Consider the following 23,948-nt stretch of genomic DNA (forward strand, 5'->3'; position numbering starts at 1 on the left):
CTCATACAGGTCTTTCACTTGTTTGGTTAGAGTCATTCCAAGGTACTTTTTGATATTAGTGGTCATTGTGAAGGGTATTGTTTCCCAAATTTCTTTCTCGGCCCTTTTGTCTTTGGTATACAGGGGGGCTTCTGAATTTTTGAGTTAATTTTGTATCCTGCTACATTGCTGAAGGTGTTTATCAGGTGAAGGAGTTCTCTTTTTGAATTTTTGGGGTCCCTCATGTACAGTATCATATCATCTGCGAATAGTGAAACTTTGACCTCTTTGATTCCAATTTGTATCCCTTGATCTCCTTTAGATGTCTTATTGCTCTAGCTAGGAATTCAAGCACTAAACTGAAGAGATATGGAAAGAGTGGACAGCCTTGCCTTGTTCCTGATTTCAGTGGGATTTCTTTGAGTTTCTCTCCATTGAGTTGGCTATAGGCTTGCTGTATGCTGTCTTTACTATCTTTAGGCATGTGCTTTGTATCCCTGAACTCTCCAAGACCTTAAACATGAATGGGTGTTGGGTTTTTTCAAATGCTTTTTCAGTATCGAAGGAGATTATCATGTGGTTTTTCTCCTTCAGTTTGTTTATATGGTGGATTAAATTGATGGATTTCAGTATGTTGAACCACCCTTGCATGACTGGCATGAAACTGACTTGGTCATGGTGAATGATATCTTTTAAGTGTTCATGGATTCTCTTAGCCAGTATTTTATTGAGTACTTTTGAATCAATGTTCATAAAAGAGATAGGTCTGTTTCCAAATAAAGCTATTACAAATAAAACTGCCACAAACATGGTTGAGGAAATTTCCTTATTGTGTACTTGAGCCTCTTTGGGATATATACCTAGGAGTGGTATGGCTGGATCTTGAGGAAGTGCTATTCCTAGTTATCTGAGAAAGTGCATGAATGATTTCCAAAGTGGTTGTAAAAGTTTACATTTCCACCAGCAGTGGAAGAGGGATCCCCTTTCTCCACAACCTCCTCAGCATGTGTTGTCACTTCAGTTTTTCATTTTTTCCATTCTGGTGGGTGTAAGGTGAAATCTCAGGGTCGTTTTCATTTGCATTTCCCTAATGGATAATGACCTTGAGCATTTCTTTAAGTGTTTCTCTGCCATTCAATATTCCTCTACAGAGAATTCTCTGTTTAGCACTGTTCCCATTTTTTAATTGGATTACTTGGTTTGCTACTTTTCAGGTTCTTTAGTTCTTTATATGTACTGGATATTAGCCCTCTGTCAGATAAAGGGTTGGTGAAGATTCTTTCCCAATCTGTAGGAAGTTGTTTTGTTTTTATGATGGTGTCCTTTCCTTTATAGCAGTTTTTCAGTTTCATGAGGTCCCTTTTATTGATTGTTGCTCTTAGGGCTTATGCTGTTGGTGTTCTGTTCAGGAAGTTGTCTCCTGTACCAATGAGTTCTAGGGTCTTCCCCACTTTTTCTTCTAACCAATTTAATGTGTCTCGTTTTATGTTGAGGTCTTTGATCCACTTGGCCTTTAGTTTTGTGCAGGGTCATAAGTATGGATCTATTTGCATTTTTCTATATGTAGACATCCAGTGGGACCAGCACCATTTGTTGAAGATGTTATGTTTTTTCCATTATATGGTTTTGGCATATGCCCCTCAACTGAAGAATGGATGCAAAAACTGTGGTACATCTTCACAAAGGAATATTACTCAGCAATGAAAAATAAGGAAATCATGAAATTTGCAGGTAAATTGTGGGACCTGGAAAGGGTCATCCTGAGTGAGCTGTCCCAGAAGCAGAAAGACACACACTGTATAAACTCACTCATATAGATATGTACTATAAGATAAACCTACCAAAATCTGTCCATCTAAGTAAACTAATCGAGAGAGGAACCTGAGTAAAATGCTCAATCCCTATCCTGAAAGGCAAAGAAGAAGGACATCAGAAGAAGAAGAAAACAGAAAACAACCTAGGAACTTGCCACAGAGGGCCTCTGAAAAGCTCTGCCCTGCAGGCTATCAAAGCAGACTCTGAGACTTATAGCCAACTTTTGGGCAGTACTCATTGAATCTTATGTAGTAAGTAGGAAATAGTAAGATCTGGGGAGGACAGGAGCTCCACAAGGAGAGCAAGAGAACCAGAAAATTTGAACATAGGTGTCTTCCCAGAGACTCATACTCCAACCAAGTACCATGCATGGAGATAACCTAGAACCCCTGCACAGATGTAGCCCATGGCAGTTTAGTGTCCACGTGGATTCCATAGTAATGAGAAGAGGGACTGCTTCTAACACAAACTGATTGGCCTGCTCTTTGATCACCTGCCCCTAAAGGGGAAGGAGCCTTACCAGGCCACAGAAGATAACAGTGCAGCCACTTCTGATGAGATCTGATACACTAAGATCTGAAGGAAGGAGAGAAGGAGCTCCACTATCAGTGGACTTGGGGAAGGGCATGCATGAAGAAGGGGAGGGAAAGTGGGATCGAGATGGGAGGAGGGAGAGGCTTATGGGGGGTATAAAGTGTAATTAATAAAAAGGAAGAAAAGAAAAAATTAACAACAACAAAAAAAATAAGTCTGAAGTTCTCTTTTTTTGTTGGGTCTTTGTGTGGTTTAGGTATGAAGGTGACTATGGCTTCATAGAATGAGTTTCTATGAGTATCCTTTTGTTTCTATATTGTAGAATAGTTTGAGCAGTATTGGTGTTAGCACTTCCTTGTAAGTCTGGTAGAATTCTGAGCTGAGACCATCCGGCACAGGGCTTTTTTTTTTTTTTTTTTTTTTTTTTTTTGAGGGGAGACTGTTAATGGCTGCTTCAATTTCAATTTCCTTTGGGGATATAGGGCTACTCAATCTTTCTACATGATCTTGACTCAATGTTGGTAGATGGATTCTATCAAGAAAATTGTCCATTTCGTTTAGATTTTCAAATTTTGTGCCATATATCCTTTTATAGTATGACCTAATGATTGTTTGGATTTCATCAGTGTCTGTAGTTATGTCACCATTTTCATTTCTGATTTTGCTGATTTGGATAGATTCTCTCTACCTTTTAGTTAGAGTGGCTAAGGTGCCAAAGATACACTTGCAGAAATGAAATCAGGAATGTGCATTTGCAGAGAAAAATGTGAATGTTTAGGTCAGAATTCCAGCTCATTGTTGGACAGTTATTCCCCCAAGACAAAGTAGCAGTAGTTGGAATATACATTTGCCCCTTCCTTTTAAAATATTACATCTAAATTAGGTGTAAATATGTATGCCTGTATGGGTATGTGAATTTGTGTGTTCAGGTGCCCACAGAGTTCAGAAGAGGTCATCTGGTTTCCTGGAGCTAGAATTGCAGGTGCTTGTGAGCTGCCAATGTGGGTGCTAGGAAAGGAACTCAGGTCCTCTTCTAAGAGCACTCTTTTTTTAATTAAATTTTATTTTTTTTACATTAATAACATTTTATTAGCTTTGTATCCAAGTTGTAGCCCAATCCTACCTTACCTCCCTTACCTCCTTCCATGCCCCTATCTAAGTCCAATGATAGGGGAGTTCTTCCTCCCCTTCCATCTGACACTAGCTTATCAGGCCTCATCTGGACTGGCTGCAATATCCTCCTCTGTGGTCTAGCAGTGCTGCTTCTTCCTGGGGGTGTCAAAGAGCAAGCCACTGAGTTCATGTCAGAGACAGTCCCTGTTTTCCTTACTAGGGAACCCACTTGGATATTGAGTTGCCACGGACTACATGAGATCAGGGGTTCCAGGTTATATCCATAAATGGACCTTCGTTGGAGTAAGAGTCTCAGAAAAGTCCCCTGTGCCCAGATATTTTGGTTCTGTTACTCTCCTTTTGCATCTCCTATCCTATCCAGGTCTTAAAAACTCCCCCTTCTTTCATATGATTCCCTACACTCAGCCCAAACTTTGTGATGAGTCTCATCATCTGCTTTGATACACTGATAGGTAGAGTCTTGAAGAGGTCCTCTGTGGTAGGCATCTTCAACAAAGGGTGCTGTTCTAACTAGACGTCTACACGCAGAAAAATGAAAATAGATCCATATTCATCATCCTGCAGGAAACTAAAGTCCAAGTGGATCAAAGACCTCCACATAAAACCAGATACACTAGATAGGTTAGAAGAAAAAGTGGGCAAGAGCCTAGAACTTATTGGCACAGGAGATTACTTCCTGAACAGAAAACAAACAGCGCAGGCTCTAAAAGCAACAATCAATAAATGGGACCTCATGAAACTGAAAAACTGTAAAGCAAAAGACACTGTCGTCAGAACGAAACAACAGCCTACAGATGGGGAAAGAATCTTCACCGACCCTATATCTGACAGAGAGCTGATATCCAGCATATATAAAGAACTAAAGAAGTTAGAAAGCAATGAATCAAGTAACCCAATTAAAAACCAGGGAATGGAGCTAAATAGAGAATTCTCTGTATAGGAATATAGAATGGCAGAGAAACACTTAAAGAGATGCTCAACATCCTTAGCCATCAGGGAGACACAAATCAAAATGACCCTGAGATTTCACCGTATACCCATCAGAATGGCTGAGATGAATAACTCAAGTGGCAACACATTCTGGAGAGGTTGTGGAGAAAGGGGAACACTCCTCCATTGCTGGTGGGAATGTAAACTGGTACAACCACTTTGCAAGTTAATCTGGTGCTTTCCTATAGCACTGCTAGGCATATACCCAAAATTTGCTCAAGTACACAACAAGAACATTTGCTCAACCATGTTTGTAGCAGCTTTATTTGTAATAGCCAGAACCTGGAAAGAACCCAGATGTCCCTCAGCAGAGGAATGGGTACAGAAATTGTGGTATTTTTACACAATGGAATACTAATCAGCAATCAAAATGAGGAAATCATGAAATTGCAGACAAATGGTGGGATCTAGAAAAGAACATTCTGAGTGAGGTACCCCAGAAGGAGAAAGACACACATGGTATATACTCACTCATATATCATAAGATATGATAAACATAATGAAATCTATATACCTAAAGAAGATAAACAAGAAAGAAGACCCGGGGGAAGATGATCAATCCTCACTTAGAAAGACAAATAGGATGTACATTGGACTTAAGAGAAAACAAGAAACAGGACAAGAGCCTACTGCAGAGGGTCTCTGAAAGACTCTACCTAGCAGTGTATCAAAGCAGATACTAAGACTCATAACCAAACCTTCGGCAAAGTGCAGGGAATCATAGGAAAAGAAGGGGGAGTTAGTATGATGTGGAAAGGATAAGAGCTCAAGGACCAAATATATCTGGGCACAGGGGTCTTTCCTGAGACTGACACTCCAACAAGGACCATGTATGGATATAACCTAGAACCTCGGCTCAGATGAAGCCCATGGTAGCTCAGTAGCCAACTGGTTTCACATAAGAACAGGAACAGGGACTATTTTTGACAGGAACTCAATGTCAGGCTCTTTGACCTCCCCACCCCCCCCCAAGGGAGGAGCAGTCCTGCTAGGACACATAGCAGGACTTTGCAGCCAGTCTGGAAGATACCTGATAAAACAGGGTCAGATGAAAGGGGAGGAGGTCCTCCCCATCAGTGGACTTGGAAAGGGGCAGGGAGGAGATGAGGGACAGAGGGTTTGGGAGGGAATGAGGGATAGGGATACAGCTGGGATACAGAGTTAATAAAATGTAACTAATAATAAAAAATTAAATTAAATTAAAAATAAAAAAAGAACTGAACTCAGAAAAGGAGTGGCTTTGGGCTAAGCAGTTATGCAGACTGGGACCGACTCTTAGGTTTATATAGTACAGTAACAGCTACAGAAAATCTTACCTGTTCCTTGGCTTATCTAACACTTTATCCCAAATCCCACTTAACAGCAGTACCCATGGTAAGCTGTTTTGTGATTGGAGGGGAGTCCACATAGCCTATGCACCTGCTTATCACAAGTGGCCTGTGCTCAGAGGAATCTCTGGTACCTTCTGTTTGGATTAACACAAAGGGTGAAAGTTTTCCAAAGGAGGCCCTAGTTTCCTTCTCAAAACTGCCTTCTCTATGGTAGACCCTTAGAATTTCCTTTGATTTATGAAGGAACTGCTTTAGGACAGTCTCTCATATCATCCCTTCTTCTAAGGGTGAACATGAATTACAGAGCAGTACAATCGCATGATGCTAGTGATGTTAGTGAAGTTAATGATATTGGGAAAGATCTTTCCTCACATCATAAGCACTGTAAAAGAGTGGAGCTGTAAGAGGTATGAGGTCCAGGGCCTGGAATCAGCCCTCTGATTCTCTTCTAGAACCAGTTCCCTTCCAGAGCCCAAAATTGTTCCAAGAGTAAGGAAGATAATTTGTGCTATTACGTATACACATTCCTGAAAATTTGTCCACTCTTATTTGCAAGTCACATGAGTGACGCAATGGACTTTCTGATAGTTGTTCTGTCAGGGATTCCTGTAAGCTGTTTGCCATTTCCTTCCTTCAATGTATCCAGTAAAACTGGCAGCATGTCTTTGTGCTTGCAAGCCCTGAGCATCAGTGCACTTATTCCATATTTTCGGGCATAACTCTTAAACTAAGGTTTTTCCTCCTACCCTTGAAAGGAGAAAACAGAGGTCCTAGCAGCTCTCTTACCTCAAAATGTAAGGTGAGCATTGAACTGAGTCAAAGACTGAGATCTATACCTACTACTGCAAGCTTAAAGAAGCTATTTTTAGCAAAGTAATGGCATTGGGTGGGGAATTCCTAAACATTCTTGGACATAAGATACTTTGTAATTCTGGGAACTGGGTCAGATAATAAACTACAGTAGGGTTCCTGTCTCATGGGTGTGTGCCTAATGATTTAGATTTGTTTCTGTAAAGCTCCCTGGGAGCTCAGATGAGGGAGGAATTATCAGGTCACCCATGCGGTTTTCTCTCAACTTGGAGGAAGTCTGTGGGATCCAAATATCACTGCTTGTAAGAAGAATGAGAAGATGGTTGAAGTGAATTTTACAACCAATCAAGTTGGAAATACATACACGGTTCTCATTCAAAGGAACCTGTTGTTGGGTTTTTCTAGAGTGTTGGAGGTACTCTCCCCTTCATTCCCTTCATCACTGCTACATCCCCAATCTCTAGCTATGATATCTTGAAGGAAAATACAAATTTGGATACTTTAAATAGGTTTTCTTTCAAGATATCCCAAAGCTAACTGCTGTCTCAACATGCTAGGCTATCTTTATCACTGTAGCAGAAAAAAGGACCTGTACACATGCTGGGTACAATAAGTCTAGGATCAACTAAAGGCAGCAACTCTAGGCTTCTGAAGGGAGTCCTATTTCACACAGTCTGATGCATCTGAAGTCAGTCAAGAAGACTGACAGGTTTCCTCACTGATAGTCTGGCTACTCACTTGGACCTTATAGCTCTTGACTTTGTTTCACTTATTCACACCAGAATAAACTGACATGGATATCTGTAGCCATTTTGGTGGATGAGGAAAGTGAAGGTGCTGTCACTCAGGTGATTTACAGTGATCTGGGAAGGGAAGGACAGTAGAAAATTAGTTGTTCCAGCCTGGATGCTTTCTGAATGTGAATGTGTGGTGGAATGCTAGGGACTGAACCTAGGACTTCTTGAGTTCTAAGTAAGCATTCAACAACTGATACATACTAACCCTCTGATTCATCTTTTAAACGATGGCAAGTCTTTTACCAATAGTCCTAGTCAAGGGTGCTATTAGGGACACCTTATTAGTCTTTACAGTGGTAAGATCAGGAGGCTGATTCTGCTGCTTTGGTGTCTTTTCTTGCACTAGTGACTGCTAACTTGTCAAAGTGCTTTTGCTTCTATTTTCTACCACAGATCCTCAGAGTAATTCTGAGATAGGACAGCCATTTTATTTCTCCAAAGCCTCAGTTTTAATTTAAAAGAGAATCTTCAAAGGTTTGCTGCTGGAAGGCTGGAGTGCAGGTCAATGCCTGAACTCTGGAGAGCAATTGTTTGCCTTCTGGGGGCCTCAGGTGGCCCATGTAGAAACAGGAAGTGAGGCCCTTGTAGGATTCGGAGGGTCACAGAGCAACACAGCCACACACAAGTCATTCTCCATGCCCTCTAACATGAAGAGCTCAGGGTGGCCAAGAAAGCAGACACTGGCAACACTGTAACTGCACGTTTTAGGATGTCATAGACCTTTCTAGTGCCAGGGAACTCACCTACTATTGTCTAGGGGGAATATTTCTATATTTATTAGGATGTAGCCTCCTTTTTAGATAAGGAAAATACCATGTCATTACCATGCAAAAAGTTCAAGGGCATTGTAGATATTTTCGTCTTGGGTCACCAGGTTGTATTTGTGGACTAAAGAACTTTAACCAAGTGAAAAATTGTTGACCATGCCAAGAGATGAAAACAAACAAACAGAAAAGAGGGGGGAATTTGTGTTAGAAACGTGGACAATGCAGAACATCTCCTGGGAACTTTCTGACCTTGCCTTTTCCTTAGTTGACCCTGTATTTACGCACCTGTGGTAATGACTGCATGCAACGTGAAGGAACGTTTGTGTTATGCTCAGAGACAAGTGCTCCCTTCCCTCCCGATAACAGTAAGTACCTGTCATTACCACAGGATGGTCAGAGTGTCAAGACACACAAATCCCCTTTGATAATAACAGGTTATACCATGTCTGTGAAGAGCATTAGGGGGTCCCTGCCAGTGTACTCTGATCTGATGTAACAAACCAATGTCTATGCTACCCCAGGGATCTAAAAACTAAGTAAAAAGAAAGGCTTTTCAAACAGAAAATACAGAAGGGGAAAAAGAACAAAATGGTTGTTGAAAGTATCACAATGCTATGGAATGGGAGTCAAAGTCTGGTATGAGAACAGGGACTCGGTCCATGAGGGAGTATACATTTCAAGGCATTCCAATTCTATCTGAATCCTATTTGATTAACAAATAAGGAATATTGGCAAGAAAAGATACCTCACTGATACCAGCATGTTCTTGAAAAATGTCTCTGGATTTAGAGATATGTCAGTTCTTTTGACTAACAATGGACTGACACTATGATCTGAAACTAGCCCCAGGGGTGGGACCAAATGATGAGCTTTAGATACCTTTAGATCCCTTACAAGCTTTACATAACTATCCCTATACCTTGACTTTTATGTGGGCACACAGCTATGTGTGCATTATGTATCTATGTTCATCCTGAGGAACAAAAATTATTCAATCAACAAAAAAAGCAGCATTCATATTCTAGTTGCCACGGTGAAAATGCTTTTATGCTTAAGGAATAGAAACCTGAGTTTAGAGAATGGCCCCTAATTCAGTGCCTAAAATCGCTTGCTATCTGGATCTTGCAAACTAAATCCCATGGTGATAGAAGAGAACAAATGCCCTAAAGTTGTCCTCTGACCTCCACACATACACTATGGCACATGTGTGCCTGAATTTATATACATTTTTTGTTGTTGTTGTTGTGAGCCTACCTATAAAGGATGAACCATCACTCCAGCCCATAGTAATAAATTTTAAGTAACTTGGATATTGGGAACCCTTAACAGGAGACCCTGAAAGGCCTTTAAGCACTTGGTTTGAAAAGGTTTAAATTTCTGAGAAGTGGAGTAAAAAAATCAATTTACAAAAGAGGGCAAACATAGCTTTGTTTGTTAGGGTGACTGAGCTGTTTCCTGAAGAGAGAAGCATGCTGGGAGGCTGGCTGCCTCTCCTCTTGGCACTGCTGGTGGCTACATGGGTGCTGGCAGTTTGGATCTACCTAACTTGTAGGCAAGGTAAGGATGGTGACTCTGAAAACACATAATGAGATCCTCCCCACCTGCATGTGTGGGAAAAAGACATTGTTGGATGTGGCAGCAGAAACCTGTACTTTAAACCCTTGAGAAAAACAGGTTCAAGAACATCATCAATTACCATTGAAGGCTAGCATGAGCTACACAATGACTTCTTTCAACAAAACCAAAAAGGAGCTCTTAGTGTACCTTGTGAGTTAATCCTATGTCACAGCAGAAGATTAACTTCACAGTTTAAGCTAAGCCACCTGAACTTTCACCTCAAGAATACTTGTGGGGAAAGGATGATGGCACCTACCAGCATGCACCACACAGTCTGAGTGGCACAGGATTCCAAACCCCGAAATTAGTGAGTGAAGGGGCAGGTGAAGCAAGAACATAACATTGAGGCTTCCTGGGTGAGAGGCTACTACCTGGGGGCTGTGACAGTTAGGCTCCAAGTCACCCTTGGACATCTCCAGGGACTGAGAGTGGTAAATATTCAATCAACCTTCACCTCCCCTTGCCCCAAGCATAGACCTCTCAGTGAATGAGACAGCAGAGGCAGGCATCCCAGGTCTGGATCCTCCGTACTCACTGACTGAGACTGCAGAGGTGGCTACCACAAGTATGGGTCTCCCTATGCTGCCTGGAAGCCAAACAGGGGACACCACTGAGCTCACAGATCTCCTACACTCTCATTTGCCCCTGCGGGCCCAAATATGAGAGTAGAGAACAGGGGGAACCCCTGTGACTTCTGATTAGTCCTAGGAGCAAGTGAGTGTTCCTTCAAGTGAGTGCATGCAGATCCAAGGTCCCTCTACACTAACAGCCAGATATCAGATGCCTCCTACCCACATCCTCACAGTTGGCAAAATAGGGTTCCTTGAGACAGTGTTCCCAACATTGAAGCCCCTGTTCTTTGAGTCTACCAGTGGAGTCCAGGCAAACAATTCCTGGAGCCCAGAAAATCAGAATACCAGGTGGACAGTACTAGAGGCCTGTAGGCCATTGATGTATTCATGGCACCTACACATCTACATTGTGCCTGCAAAAAGCACTAGGACCTGTACCCACTCCTACACTTAAGCTCCACATTACAGGCTCTAGCACCCTCTCGTTAAAGGCACTCTTCCATGCACACTGCCATGCTTGTGCACATGTGCCAGCAACCTTCTACGTTTAGTTACAGTTGAAACACAAAGATCAATGCTCAAACTGGTGGACCTCTCTAAACATCCTAAAGAGTACTCCAGAAACCAGAGACAGATGGGCCCAGTATGAAGTGCAGACACCAGGAACAAATAGCTAAGGTTATGGATAAGAAGATGGTTAGAGGTTGGTTTAAGAACACATCCAACAAAATCAAGGCATCATGGCCACCATTTTATCAGAGGAGAAAGCAGATGGTGGGTGTGCATATACAAATAAGCATGGGACAAAGAACAAAATCACAACTGCAGTGTGGGACCCACAGGTGGAGAGAGTTTTCCATTGCCCTTTACAACTGTAGGCTTTCAGAGAGCACAGGATGACACCATAGGATACAAGCAAATTAGAAAAGATTATTATGCAGTTAGACCCACTCTCGCCAACCACCAAAAGGCTGAAGCTATGTGTATCAGTGCAGGCAAGTTCTTGTAATGGGAACAAATCACAAATGAAATGATCAAAAACATTGAGTGCAAAGAAGGGTAACTGCAAAGCAAAAATTATTTGTATGATAGAACACAAGAATCCTCCTGTTTATAGTACCCCCATCAGTGTGCCACAGGCCTTCCAGTTCATGATGGAAGGGTAGTGCAAGGGCTTACAAATTGCTACCTAGTGGCCATAGGCCCTGGTTGTCAGTACAATCACTTTTACTGCTTTAAGGAAGTGTTCAGCAAAGAGCTGCATCATGCATCCTTCAAAGGAGATAGTTTTCCTCTCATATAGGCAGTACACAAGCTTTGGTGTGGTTATCGAAGAGAAGAATGCATCCAATAGGGACAAAAATGCCAAGAAGGAATATACAGAACAGTCTGTATGTTCTGGGCTACAGATAGTGGTCACCACAATTATCATGTTGCCCCCAACAGTTTGCAATGTAGACAAATGAAAATACAATAAAAACTATTTTCTGGACTTTAGGGTTCTGTGAACGTCTGAGGAATATAAACTCTGTTAGAAAACTCTGCTTTTGCATAATTTTAAGGAGGATGAAGAAGTAACTGTGTTTATATAATCTGTAATTATTAGAGAAAAATGCTTCAAATAAGTATACATTATCATGAAGAAGTTGGGTAGTAAACAATTTTATCTTCAGTGGGAATTGGATAAAACATGCTTTTCCCAAGACATGTTAATACAATGAACACTAATTGAATTGTGTTTGTGAGTATGTCTTTGTGCAGTAATAGAGAGACTAATGTGTAAACAGATAGATGATAGGAATATACATAGGCAGATATAGATAGATAGATAGATAGATAGATAGATAGATAGATAGATAGATAGATAGATAGATAGATAGATAGATAGATTTACCAATAAGTAGAGTTCATAAATTATAGAGAGGATTACAGTATGAGTCAGAAGGGGGAGGGATGTAAGGGAAGGAATTAGGTTTAAAAAAGATATACATGTATAAATTTGTTTTTAACAAAAAAAATCATTTTCTGTAACCCGTATTCAGAAATCATGTATAATTAAAATGCTGGCTATTTTTACTCCACAAAACATCCACATGTGTTTTCACGGTGAATTGCTGACTTGTTTTCTCTAGTGGCGTCCTGAAGTGGAATAACAAAAAAGCATTGTGAAACTATTTACATATTACACATGTAGAGAAGAGAAAACACTTTGTGTTAACCATTTTTCTAATCTGCTTGGAACAAGGTACATTTAAATAGTTTACAATGTCTGATCAGAACTCTTACTTACCAACAGAAAAAAGACAAAATGTACTGTAGAATGCAATTGAAAACCGTCTTCATATTTCAGATTATCGTGAAGATCTGAGATTAATTGCAATGTCAGATGAGTTAATTTATTCTTAAAAACTATAAAGACCTACAGGAAATGTTTGTCTCTGTTTGTAATGTATATGTTCCATTTGTTGAGATTTCCTTTTAATTCATCAATTTAAATTGTTACCAGAACAGAATATAATGCCTGTTTTCACAGTAAGTGAAAGACTACAAGATAAACAGCTGCTTGGAAGTTAGGTAACAAGGAACAAAGTCTGTATTATATTATATCTATTTTCTTGGTGAACATTTTAGTAAGAGGTGTTAACTTTAAGCTAACAAAAGATGCTTAACCTGCTATTTTAACACAGACTCTCTGGTTCAAACATACAGGAGCTTTCCTTTGGGATGAATAAAGAAGAAAAGAATTTCATCTTTTTAGACAAGAAGTACAGAGGAGTGGTGGCCTTTTCACACTCTACGTCCAGATATAAAAGTCAAAACATTTTTATTACTTTGCTGATTTGTGTCTGAGCTTTGTTGACCATGCTAACAGAAGAAATGGTTGAGAATTAAAAGTCAGTGTTCCAAACAGCCTCAGATACAAATTAACAGCAGTCACATAAAGAAGTGTCAGACTATCAAAGCAGATGCTGAGCCGGATGGGCAACTGTTGGGCAGGTGAACGGAATTTTAGGTAAGAACTGGGAAATAGTAAGAGCTGGAGAGGACAGGCTCTCCACAATGAGAGCAACAGAACAAGAAAATTTGAACACAGGGAACTTCCAAGAGACTCATACTCCAACCAAGGACTATTCATGGAGATAACCCAGAACCCCTGCACAGATGTAGCCCAGGGCAGTTCAGAGTCCAATTGGGTTACATAGTAATGTGAAGAGGGACTGCCTCTGACATAATCTGATTGGCTTGCTCTTTGATCACCTCCCTCTGGGAGGGAGCAGCCTTACCAGGCCATAGTAGAGGACAATACAGCCACTTTTGATGTAAACTGATAGACTAAGATCAGAAAGGAGAGGAGAACCTCACCTATCAGTGGACTTGGGGAGTGGCATGCAAGCAGAGGGAGGAGGGAGGGTGGGATTGGGAGGGGAGGATGGAGGGGCTTATGGGGGATGCAGAATAAATAAAGTGTAATTGACGAAAAATTTAAAAAAAAGGGAAAAAATAATTTAAGAACCTTAAATGACTTTCAAAATTGGAGGAAAACATGGAGTTAGTCAATTGGCATGGAGCATATCTCGCCCCTGGGGGCAATGGTCTCCTGAACCTACTCAGACCTCAGACACCACCACTGCTAGTTCTAGAACTGACACAGGATGTTCCAACGAGGGGTTAAGGCTTCTCATAATATTTCCTATAAGCCCACACCTGTTTGTCTATATCCCCCATTTTTATTCATTATTAGCCAGATAGAGCCAAGTAATTGTGGTAATGATACTTGCTTTTTTGCCCAATGCTGGAATGCTAGTAAATTTAGGTATGCCCTGGTTACTCGCATGCCTCACTGGGTGCCTGTGCCCATTGATGCCCCTCACGCTATGACTCTCTTCAGACAAAAAAGGGATCTTGGAACTACAGCCACCATTGTTACTACCATCTCATTGACGGCTGTTGGAGCTATCACCAGGGCATTAGCCATGAGTCATACTGGGCAGACTGCTCAGACCCTGAATAATCATTTAGCCAATGTAGCTCATGCCTTAGTTGTACATAAAGGAATTAATGCTCAACTAAAAGGAAGCTTGATGGTGTTCAATCAGAGGATTGACCTCTTGCAGGAGCAAATTGATACCCTATGGCAAATCGCTCAACCTGGCTGTCAATGAAAGTATGCTGGACTTTGTGTCACTAGCATACAACATGAGAATTTTTCCTGTGCTGCAAATCTGTCTAAACAATTGTCGAGCTATATTTTAGGTAATTGGACTGGAGAATTCGATACTACGATGGAGCAGCTGAGAGTGGCCATTGTCACAGTAAATTCTACCAGAGTGGACGCAGGACTAGCCACAGGATTATCATCATGGATTGCTGCAGCCATGAATCATCTGAAGGAATTGGCGGGCATGGGAGTGTTAGCAGGCCTTCTGGTGTTGGTCTCCTTGGTTTGCCTGTGGTATATATGCAAGATTAGAGTCTCACAACAGTGTGATGCAGCCATGATCATTCAGGCCTTTACAGCCATTGAAGCAGGACATTCTCCCCAAGCATGGTTGGATACCATAAAAAGCTAAAATGATATGCTCAGGATGCGAGGCTAAGCACTGCACTCAGGGTCAGCCGCTTTGGACCCAGAGAAGAGCATGTCTGATTGCATGCGGGTTGATGCCCCAGGTCCCGCCTCTGAGAAAAAGGTATCAAACGGGTCTGATGCTCTTTGGGTGGATGACACCTAAATGAACATCGGTACAAAGTCCCAATTTATTTCTAATATCAGAGATCAGACCTCTACTCTTGCCTGATGCGTCTAAAACAAAAAGGGGGAACTGTAGAGTGCTGCGGAATGCTATGCCTTAAAGATGGAGCTGGTTTCTGCCTTCCACCTTCCTGATGGTGAGTGCTCTCTGTCACGAACAATTCCACATTTGGCTAAGGCTGAGGATCGGGCTTGCTTCCATGTGTGTGGACCTATCTGCATTGCCCACGTGGCACGCCTGGGTTGGCTACCCAGAGGCTATTTAAGCTGTGGGCTGGCTTTCCCCAGGGTCCGAGGATTGTTCAAGGTTCCTGAATAAACTGCATTGAAAAAAAAAAAAAAAGAAATTCTACAAACTAATTTTTTTAACCTGAAGAATAAGAACCTTATTTCAAAAGAAATCTCTCTCATACACGCATTCCTTTATTAAAAATGCATTGAATTTTCTGAAAGAAAAAAAAAAAGAGGACATGGAAGTCAATATAATATAAAAACATTCAAAATGAAGTACAGTGGGTATTAAATTCTATATTCTTGATCTTTATCTTATTATAAATCATTGGTTACTCCAGAGTCTTTGTGTGACACATGTATCAATAGTTACATTGAGTTAAATTTTAAAATACATTTTACTACATTTACTCTTAATAGTAAATTCATAACAGGTTAAAATAAAAACCATATACTTTAAATACCCTACACCTTTAGGAAAAACCTACTCGTAAGAGTGATGTCATTTTTACATCTCTTAATTTTTTAATTGTCTTAAAACAGCTAGGCTTGGATATCCATATCTGAATTCATAGACTCTTTATTGGGAAGGGGGAAGTATTTTGAAAGACTTTATTTTTTGTAGATATTTTCCTTTGGCATTACACCAAAGGAAACAAGCCTAACAATTGTTGCATCCCAAGAGATCTTGGTGATGTAGGATATACATTTCTGTTCATATTATATATTAATAATGCATATGAACATATACTGGCTTATCTTGTACTTAGTAGATTTTTTGAGCCAGGAATTTTATATCTTGCATCGACCATCCAAATGATATTAATTTATTGAGCTACTATAGCTTCCAAATGTTCACACAGTTATTATAGCATCCTTTATTATATGATGCCATTTCAAAAGCACATTTGTTGATATCGTATGCATGTCAAAAAAGCTCAAAATTCTTGTTTATGGGGAAGTCAGAATTTTGTTACTGACAACACCCAGCCAAAGTTTTCCTTAAATACCTAGCCATTTTGTTCATTTCAAAGAAAATAGTGCCAAATATTGCCGTCACAATATACATAGCTTGTTATATGCCCTTCAAACGAGAAATGGCATGGCTGTTGTACTCATGTCATCACTCCTTAGTATGAAGTAGAAATGCTCCATACCCAGATCCTATTTAATCATGAAAATCATTTAGGAAATTTTACCGTAAGGATACATGATAAAATATACTATTTCATTGCTTCTTTAAGGCTATTCTTGAGTGAGATTGTGTATTTCCTACATCCTTGGCATCTTTTACTTTTGGTTAGATATTTTACCTGCATGGATTTTGTGTCACAAACAAAAGTCAACCCAGTGAGAAAGGTAAATATGATACTAGTATTAGCATTAAAATGGTAATTTGGTTTTACTGATCAACACAATCTATTAAACATTCAAAGTTTTTGTTTGAAAACCATAAGTATGTAAAATGACTTAATAAAATGATTTTCATTAAAAAAAAGAAGTGTAACTCTAAGTTGAAAAAGATTTAGTGTCTTGAAACATTATAAGTATCAATGATTTATTCATTGTTTCCCATGTTGATACAAGCCAAATTCCTCAAGGTATATGATTTGAAATTCATAAGACTTTTCTGTAAAAATGATGTTTATAAATAGCTTACCTGCTCAAAGGCGAGGTTTCTGGAAAAACATCAAATGTGAACACCACCTATGCTAAAACGTCTTTAACAATTCTAGTTATAATTCATCCCTTTAAAATCACAGATAGTTTTTCCATAAGAGCACCAGATAAGTATTTCAGCTCTTGAATTCATTTTGTACAGACACATACTCAACCAACTATTTCTGGTTCCTCTTTTGTGTGGACAATTGAAATACTATTGGTACCTGCCATCTCTTGTCTTGCCTTCTCCCAGAGCCTCTGTGCTTAAAGACCCTGTACCATGGAGTGATAGAGACATCTTCTGTAGTGTGTGCATGGTTACTTTCTTTCATGCCTGAAGCTACAGGGGTCTGGCTGGGGGGAACTAGGTGACAGAGGTGTAAGTGAACAGTACTTCCTGGTTTCCACAAAGAATTGGCTACTTGCAGAAAACTTTTTCTATGACACTGTGGTTGCCATGACAACGAGGACAAGCCATTCTTTCCTGGTTACAGATGTATTTCTGAAGGATACTCACAGACTGAAGAGGTGAGATCAGTAGACAACCACAGGAAGCATGTAGGTAGGTGCCTTCAGCCAACCTGAGTGACTCTGTGAGCTGACCCTCTGAGTGTGCCCTGGGAGCCTGTGTGCTTGTTCATGGGACAGGAGTTGTTGTCACTACTACTGTTTGAAGTGAAGCCCAAAAGTCCTTGCCTTGTCTCTTTGTCCTTAGGTGACAACCCTTTGGTGCCAGCTTTATCATTTCAGGCCATGAAAGCATAGTTCCCCAACACATGTGAATGGATACCTTTTCTCTCTTTGGCGATGATTGTCACTTGTGTGCTTGACAGAATGACTGCATCTGTGTGGCAGCACCTTAATGCCTAGATAGTTGTGGCGTTTGTTGTCTTAGAGAGAAGCTGGAAGGCATTTAAGGCAGAGGTGTATCTGGGCCTCCCTTTGTGGCTGGGGTGAAGGCTTATGAGTGGGAGGTGGGTGCTGACCTGCAGGCATTTTTTGGATGATTGTTTATAGGAAGTGGTGATACTCTCCGGGCCTGGATATCTGCCACGGGCCTACAAAAAGATACCTGCCTCTAATACTGGCCACTAATGGCAGTTGTGTATACTGAAGTAAAACACCTGGTGTCATGAATACCCGAGGAGAGAGGAGAGGCCAGACTTTGTTCCCCCAACAGGCATTAGTATGTGTCTGTGTCTGAGACTTTACAGTGCTCTGAATTGGGTTAAGAACCAGCTGGGAATTAGAGAGTGTGCAGCCATGGATTCCCCATAACCCACCAACACATCAGGATCCCTCTATGTGTCTCTGCTCCTCTGTGTGACCAATATACACTATACCCTTCTTGCACCTTCTCATCAGACTTCCTTTAACCCATGTGTCTGTCTTGCACACAGGAAAGGAAGCTATTGTTCCCATCTGCAGAAAATGTGAATAGACTTCACACACAGCAATTGTGCGCAAGTTCTTGATAAAAGGCCTTTGGTCCCAGGGCTGAAGCATGTACTGAGACAGGGATTTCAGTATTCTACTTCTTCTCTTTGTGCCTCTGGAAAAGAGAGCACTGTTTTTGCCAGAAAGGTAACTATCACAGAAATTTCAGCAAAGCATTGGTTGAAAGTAGTGGTCTGGAGGCAGGTGATGCCTGAAACAGTGGAGGCAGGTGGCAATACCGATAACATTTAAGTAGTCTGTAGGAAGGGCAAGGACTTTCATATGCCCTGGAGCAACAGGCATACAAAGACAGAATACACAAAGGGGGTGTGGGTGGCGGAGTGTGGACTGATATGAGTGCATGCACATCTCTCTATGTCTGGGTTACAGATGATGCCTAAATAGCATGGTTTGTGGGCTTGAACACACACTTTGTATTCCCAGATATGATTTCTAAGTGAAGTATGTGAGTCTGAGAACGTACTGCCCGAGGGAAGCTGAACATTGTGCAGACCTGTGCAGCGTAAAAAGGGTGCATTTTGTAAGTATAACTCACATATCTGAGGTTTCTAAGGGTACCCTGTGAGGCATGGTGTCTGGATGGTGGTGATGTGGTTGGGCCTGATGGTGCTCATTCATCCTTGCTGGAGGGCCAGTTCAAGGAAGATCCAGAAGAAGACAGCCTAAGGTACCTGAGGGGGTTATAGTTTCCTCTGTGTTCTCAGGAGACACCTGTGTCCCAACGTCTAGGACTCCAAGGGAGCTGCATCAGAGGGAGCCAGCTAACCATGTTAGATGATATAGCCTCATCAGAGGAAGGGTTCCTGTTGGTGATCACTAAAATGAACTCCATACTTCCAACATACGCATTTAGTGCTGCATCATCCAGCAGATGTGGCCTGAGACACACCTAGCCTCCTTTATGTAGATAGCCACTTTATGCATTGTGAGATCAGATTTGAAGTCAGTAATGCTTGGAAGGGAATGCAACAGGAGAGACACTGCACATTTGCATTGTGAATAGGGGGCTAGCGTGTACCACCAGTAGTTTATGGATACAGGGGTTCAGAAGGAAAGGACTGAGGAATTGAGGAGAATGTCATTGCTCTCCACCCCCTACTTCTGTAAGGTTAGGAATTCCTAGGATAAGATCTGGGGTCTCTATGCTCGGTATGGCCACACTCACAGAGGGGACCTGTTGTAATGGGAGTTCCCAAGATGATTTGTGTCACAGGAGCCCCCAGTTCACAGTGCTCTGTTTCACTATGGCTCATGGTGCCCTGGTAATGTCAAGAATCAAATTTGCATCCTAGCATGAATAGTGAACATGGGTGGCATGTGGGTCTTTCTTGGTTCTTCCTCTGTGTTGTAGTTCTTCTCAGCAAGCATAGCCTCTTGAGGATCAGACAGATGAGTTTTCCCTCAGGTGACATGCACACTGCTGATAGGAAACTGGCCGGCTCAAGGAAGAAGCAGTCAAGAGCAGATTAGCTACCACCATAAACACACACACACAGAGGGAGAGACAGAGAGAGACAAACAGACAGATGGACAGAGAGGAGAAGAAAGGGTTGAAATTACACTGAGATGGTTAAGGGGAGGACTATGTTGAGAGGGACAGTATGGAGGAACATGAAGAGGAGAGCTGCAATACAGATGAGATTGAATATCACGAGACCTAGGGATGGGCACATGACCATCCATATCATCAAGTAGCTACTTTAATTTCCTGTCTAAGACTTTATGGATTAACATTAGGGCACAGAGGTTGGAGACAGGAGAGGTCAGTGATCTGTAATCTCTTGGATGAATAGTGCTCATCACAGGCAGATATGGGTGTGCAGGGTCTACCATAGGCTTGACATTGCAGCAGGAGGGTGCACAGTTCCAACAGAGACACTTGTCTCCCTGTCATGTCACATAACCCTGTTGCTTGCCATCTGAAATCACTGAGTCTTCCAATTAATTAATAAGCATGTCTGTTTAGTAAAGAAGTAGCTTCTCTTTGGGGATCTCGCCAAGTGTGCCCTGTAGACACTTGATGCCATAGTGAGGTCCACAATGGAAACAGAACTAAGCTGAAAGATTGGTGGTGGGCTGGTGGGGTAGCCAGAAGCTATGAAAGCAGCCATCTTCTCTTACCATGTTATGCGAATCACCATGAAGAGTTCCCCACCTCCTTGCTGCTCAACTTAGAATCACACAAGTATGGAAGGCTCATGCACTAGGTTGTCCATAGGCATCCTGGGGTTGGCAGAGCAGGACTAGCTCCCTAGGAAAGAGAACAATGAGGTTTCCTTGGCAAAAGAATCCCAGGGAGCCCTAAGGTACTGACTGGTGGGCAAGAAAATGCACAGCCTTTGTAATGACATCCACCTCTCTGGGATGAAGTTAGACACTCCAGACTTGGGGTGGGGAACAACATTATTACAACTGTTTCCCATCTGCTCTGGACCTTTTGCATATCTTCTCCCACATCTGTAGAACAGGCTTTGTGAGCTCCCTTGATTACCCTTGCCTCACCTGACCGCATTGATGTGTCCATGCTGGCTAAAGCCTATTTATTTCCTTCCTAATGCAACTCTGCTTCCTTCTCCTACCATGCAGGGGAAGCCCACATAACCCTGAGGGAAGTCAGCTCCAGCTCCTCCACCAGAATCTGGAAGGAGGCCAGTAGCACAGGCAGGAGAGCCTGGCCAGAGACAACTGCCAGGCAGTCACATTGCCCACCAAAACCAAAGTGCTCACGCTGTAGTGATCAGCACAGCCCCAGAGTACTGTCACCATGAACTCTGCAGAGTATGTGCTGTGTGGCTGGAAGGGTCAGCTGTGGCCTGCCAGGGTGTTGTCCAGACCCAGGACATCAGCCCATAGTAAGAGGAGAGGGGCACCTTTCCTGGAGGTGCAAATCTTGCCTATGGGGGAGAAGACAAGAGTGAGGAGCACCAAAGCAAGGCCACTATCCAAGTCTGAAATTGTGAGCCTTGCCTCCATGGCAGGGAAGGAGTCACAGGGCAATGGCTCACCAAAGCAGACCAGAGCATACAGAAGAGCCCTCAAGGTGGCTCTCGATATCCTGGGGGAGGGAGGCTGTTTGCAAGGTGGAAGGACAGGTGGCCAAAGAACCAGCACAAGAACAACTCCTCAAAAGGTTCCAAAAAAGCAGGCCAACTCCAAACCACGTCCTCGCTTTCGCCTGCGCGTGCGTCTGTGCTTCCAAAAGCACAACCAGAAAGGCCAAGAGCTCTCCCAGAGGAGTCCTGGAAAGCAGCACCGTCAGGGTCCTGTGTTGCCAGTGAGCTCACAGAAAGTGCCCACAGTGCGAGGTGGAAAAGCCCAGGCACACACCACTGTTGGGCCTCCACACTTTGAGATGAAACAGAATGTCCTAAGAGGCATCAGAGTACGGCCATGTCACACAACACTGGAAGGAAATTCTGGTCGTAATGCATGCATGAAAAAGCTAAACACATCCAAACCCAAGTCTTTGACTGCCTCAGCCTCCAGGCAGAGTGTACGGGCTAAGAAAGAGCAGCAGGCTGCTTCTGGGCCACTGAGGTGCATCTGGTCTTCGCCCAAAGCCCTCAAGCAACAAGCACGTTTTGCTGACCTACACACCAGGGCTACTGGAGGCCAAAGGAAGAATGCCTTCCATGAGAGCAAGGAGGACCACGGCCCGGGCACCCTGAAGCCAGCTGCAAACTCGGCCTCAGCAGCTTGCATGCCTCCAATCCTGAGGCTGCGAAGATCCCTCCGCATTGCTAACAGGAAAAGGAAGATCCACGTGCTGTGTCCACATTGCAGGGTGCCAGAACTGGAACCGTGTGCTCACTCAAAGGTGACGAAGACCAGGTTCAAGAGGAGGCGTTCCACCATTCAAAAAGCACGCCAAGCTGCCAAGGTGGCTTCTGCCCAGCTACAGAATACCATTGAACGAGGAATGCTGGTCTGGTTCAAATTTCAGGACCTTCCATTCTGGCCAGCGGTGGTAAAAAGTGTCAGCCAAAATGACAAGATGGCGAGGGTGTTGTTGATGGAAGCTAACATGCAGTTTGAGCACAAGGGTGTCCGTGCCCCTCTACACAAGTTGAAACATCTGGACTGTGGAGAAAAAATATCACTCATAAGAAGAGCCAGCAGAGTGTACAGCCAGGGCATCAGCTGGTGCCTCACAGTGATCGACCACTACAGAGAGGGCCTGGCCTGTGGCGCCTACCTGGGCTCCTTTATGGGCTATTACACTGCCCAAGTCAGTTACCCGCTAAGGAGGGCCATCCAGGAAGGAGACCTGCACATTGATTTCCCTAAGGTGAGCTATGTGGACCTGGAAGATTGGGAGGAGGAGAATGCCCCAGGTGGGAAAGGCCCCCGCAAGAAAGTTCTGCCTGACCGTATGAGGGCTGCTTGGGACAGAGCCAACCAGAAGCTCGTGGACTTCATAGTGAAGAGAAAGGGGGCCGACCAGCACCTGCGGGAGATTGTGCAGGGCAGAAAACCGTCCAGGTGGGTGGACAATCTTTGGAAATCAAGGGGGGAAGACTTCTGTATTGAGACCTACCTGGAGGATGACGACCAGTTGCATCTTGTGGCCAGGCATTTGCAAGAAATATGCAAGGAAGCAGATGAGGCTCTGCTCTCCCTGACTAGAGGAGATAAAGTGCAGTTTACCATGGACGTTCTTCTTCCAGAAGCAATCATCTGCTCCATCGCTGCCCTCTATGAGCTCAGCTACAAGGAGGCAGAAGAGAAGTACCTGCATGGCCCACCAGTGCACTACCGTGAGAAAGAGCTCTTTGAAAAGAACCTCTTAAAGGCAGCCCGGAAGAGGTCAGCAGTCAGAATTGGGGCTGCCAGGGCCCCTCATGCACCCATTCCTTAGAAGGGTGCTCACTGCTATCAGCCATCACCCCTGCAACTCCCAAGAGAGGAGACAGGAAGGAACTCCAAAAAGGAACATCTGGGAGACTGTGGGGTGTACTTTGGGCACTGGGACAACTGCTCGCTGAGTGTTTCTTTCCCCACCTCGAAATAAATATTTTCTTTCCTGATTGACAGTGCAGATGTCTACATGGGCTCTACAGACAGACAGATTCTGTTAGCTTCAGGCCAGACCAGCCCTCTCTGGCCTGTGCCTAGGTGTGCACAAGTCCTGTGGGTGCACTTCCCTGGAACCTTGCCAGCCCTGAGTGGAGCATTGGCTATCTTGGCATAGCCTTGCCCTCTCTGCAGTTTCCCAACATACCCAGCCAGCACATCAGGTTAATGATGACACCTGTCTCTGACTTCCCCACACTTCCTGTCCTCTTTTCTCTAAGGTGCTATGGATGGAGCCAGCTTAGCTTCCACAATTTTCTTTCTCCATTACCTCCTTCTTCACTCACTCACAATGAAGAAGAGGAACAGATATGTGTATTGAGGCAGTTGGTTAAAGCCAGAGAAAGGAAGTGAATGTACTCCCGGAGTTAGTCTGATTTCAAAGATCATGATGTATTGCGTTTTACAACCTCTCACTCTCTCTC

The 23,948-nt window shown here is 42.8% G+C and overlaps 1 protein-coding gene and 1 pseudogene across 1 annotated transcript; one reads left to right on the forward strand and one right to left on the reverse strand.

The window, feature by feature from the left end:
* LOC132649936 (COP9 signalosome complex subunit 5-like) overlaps positions 1–20,974 on the reverse strand; it is a 100,499-nt pseudogene extending 79,525 nt beyond the window's left edge.
* Positions 20,975–21,214: 240 nt separating this feature from the next.
* On the forward strand, positions 21,215–23,308 carry LOC132649937 (PWWP domain-containing DNA repair factor 4-like). Its single transcript, XM_060374708.1, has one exon. It carries the CDS (start codon positions 21,215–21,217, stop codon positions 23,306–23,308), a length of 2,094 nt encoding a protein of 697 aa, XP_060230691.1.
* The last annotated feature ends 640 nt before the right edge of the window (positions 23,309–23,948 follow it).

The sequence above is a fragment of the Meriones unguiculatus genome, chromosome X (assembly GCF_030254825.1).
Source record: "Meriones unguiculatus strain TT.TT164.6M chromosome X, Bangor_MerUng_6.1, whole genome shotgun sequence".
In the NCBI taxonomy this organism is placed as follows: domain Eukaryota; kingdom Metazoa; phylum Chordata; class Mammalia; order Rodentia; family Muridae; genus Meriones; species Meriones unguiculatus.

What these genes read in the sequence shown, in the direction of transcription:
- LOC132649937 (XM_060374708.1), top strand. Translation starts at nt 21,215, where the DNA reads ATGAACTCTGCAGAGTATGTGCTGTGTGGCTGGAAGGGTCAGCTGTGG.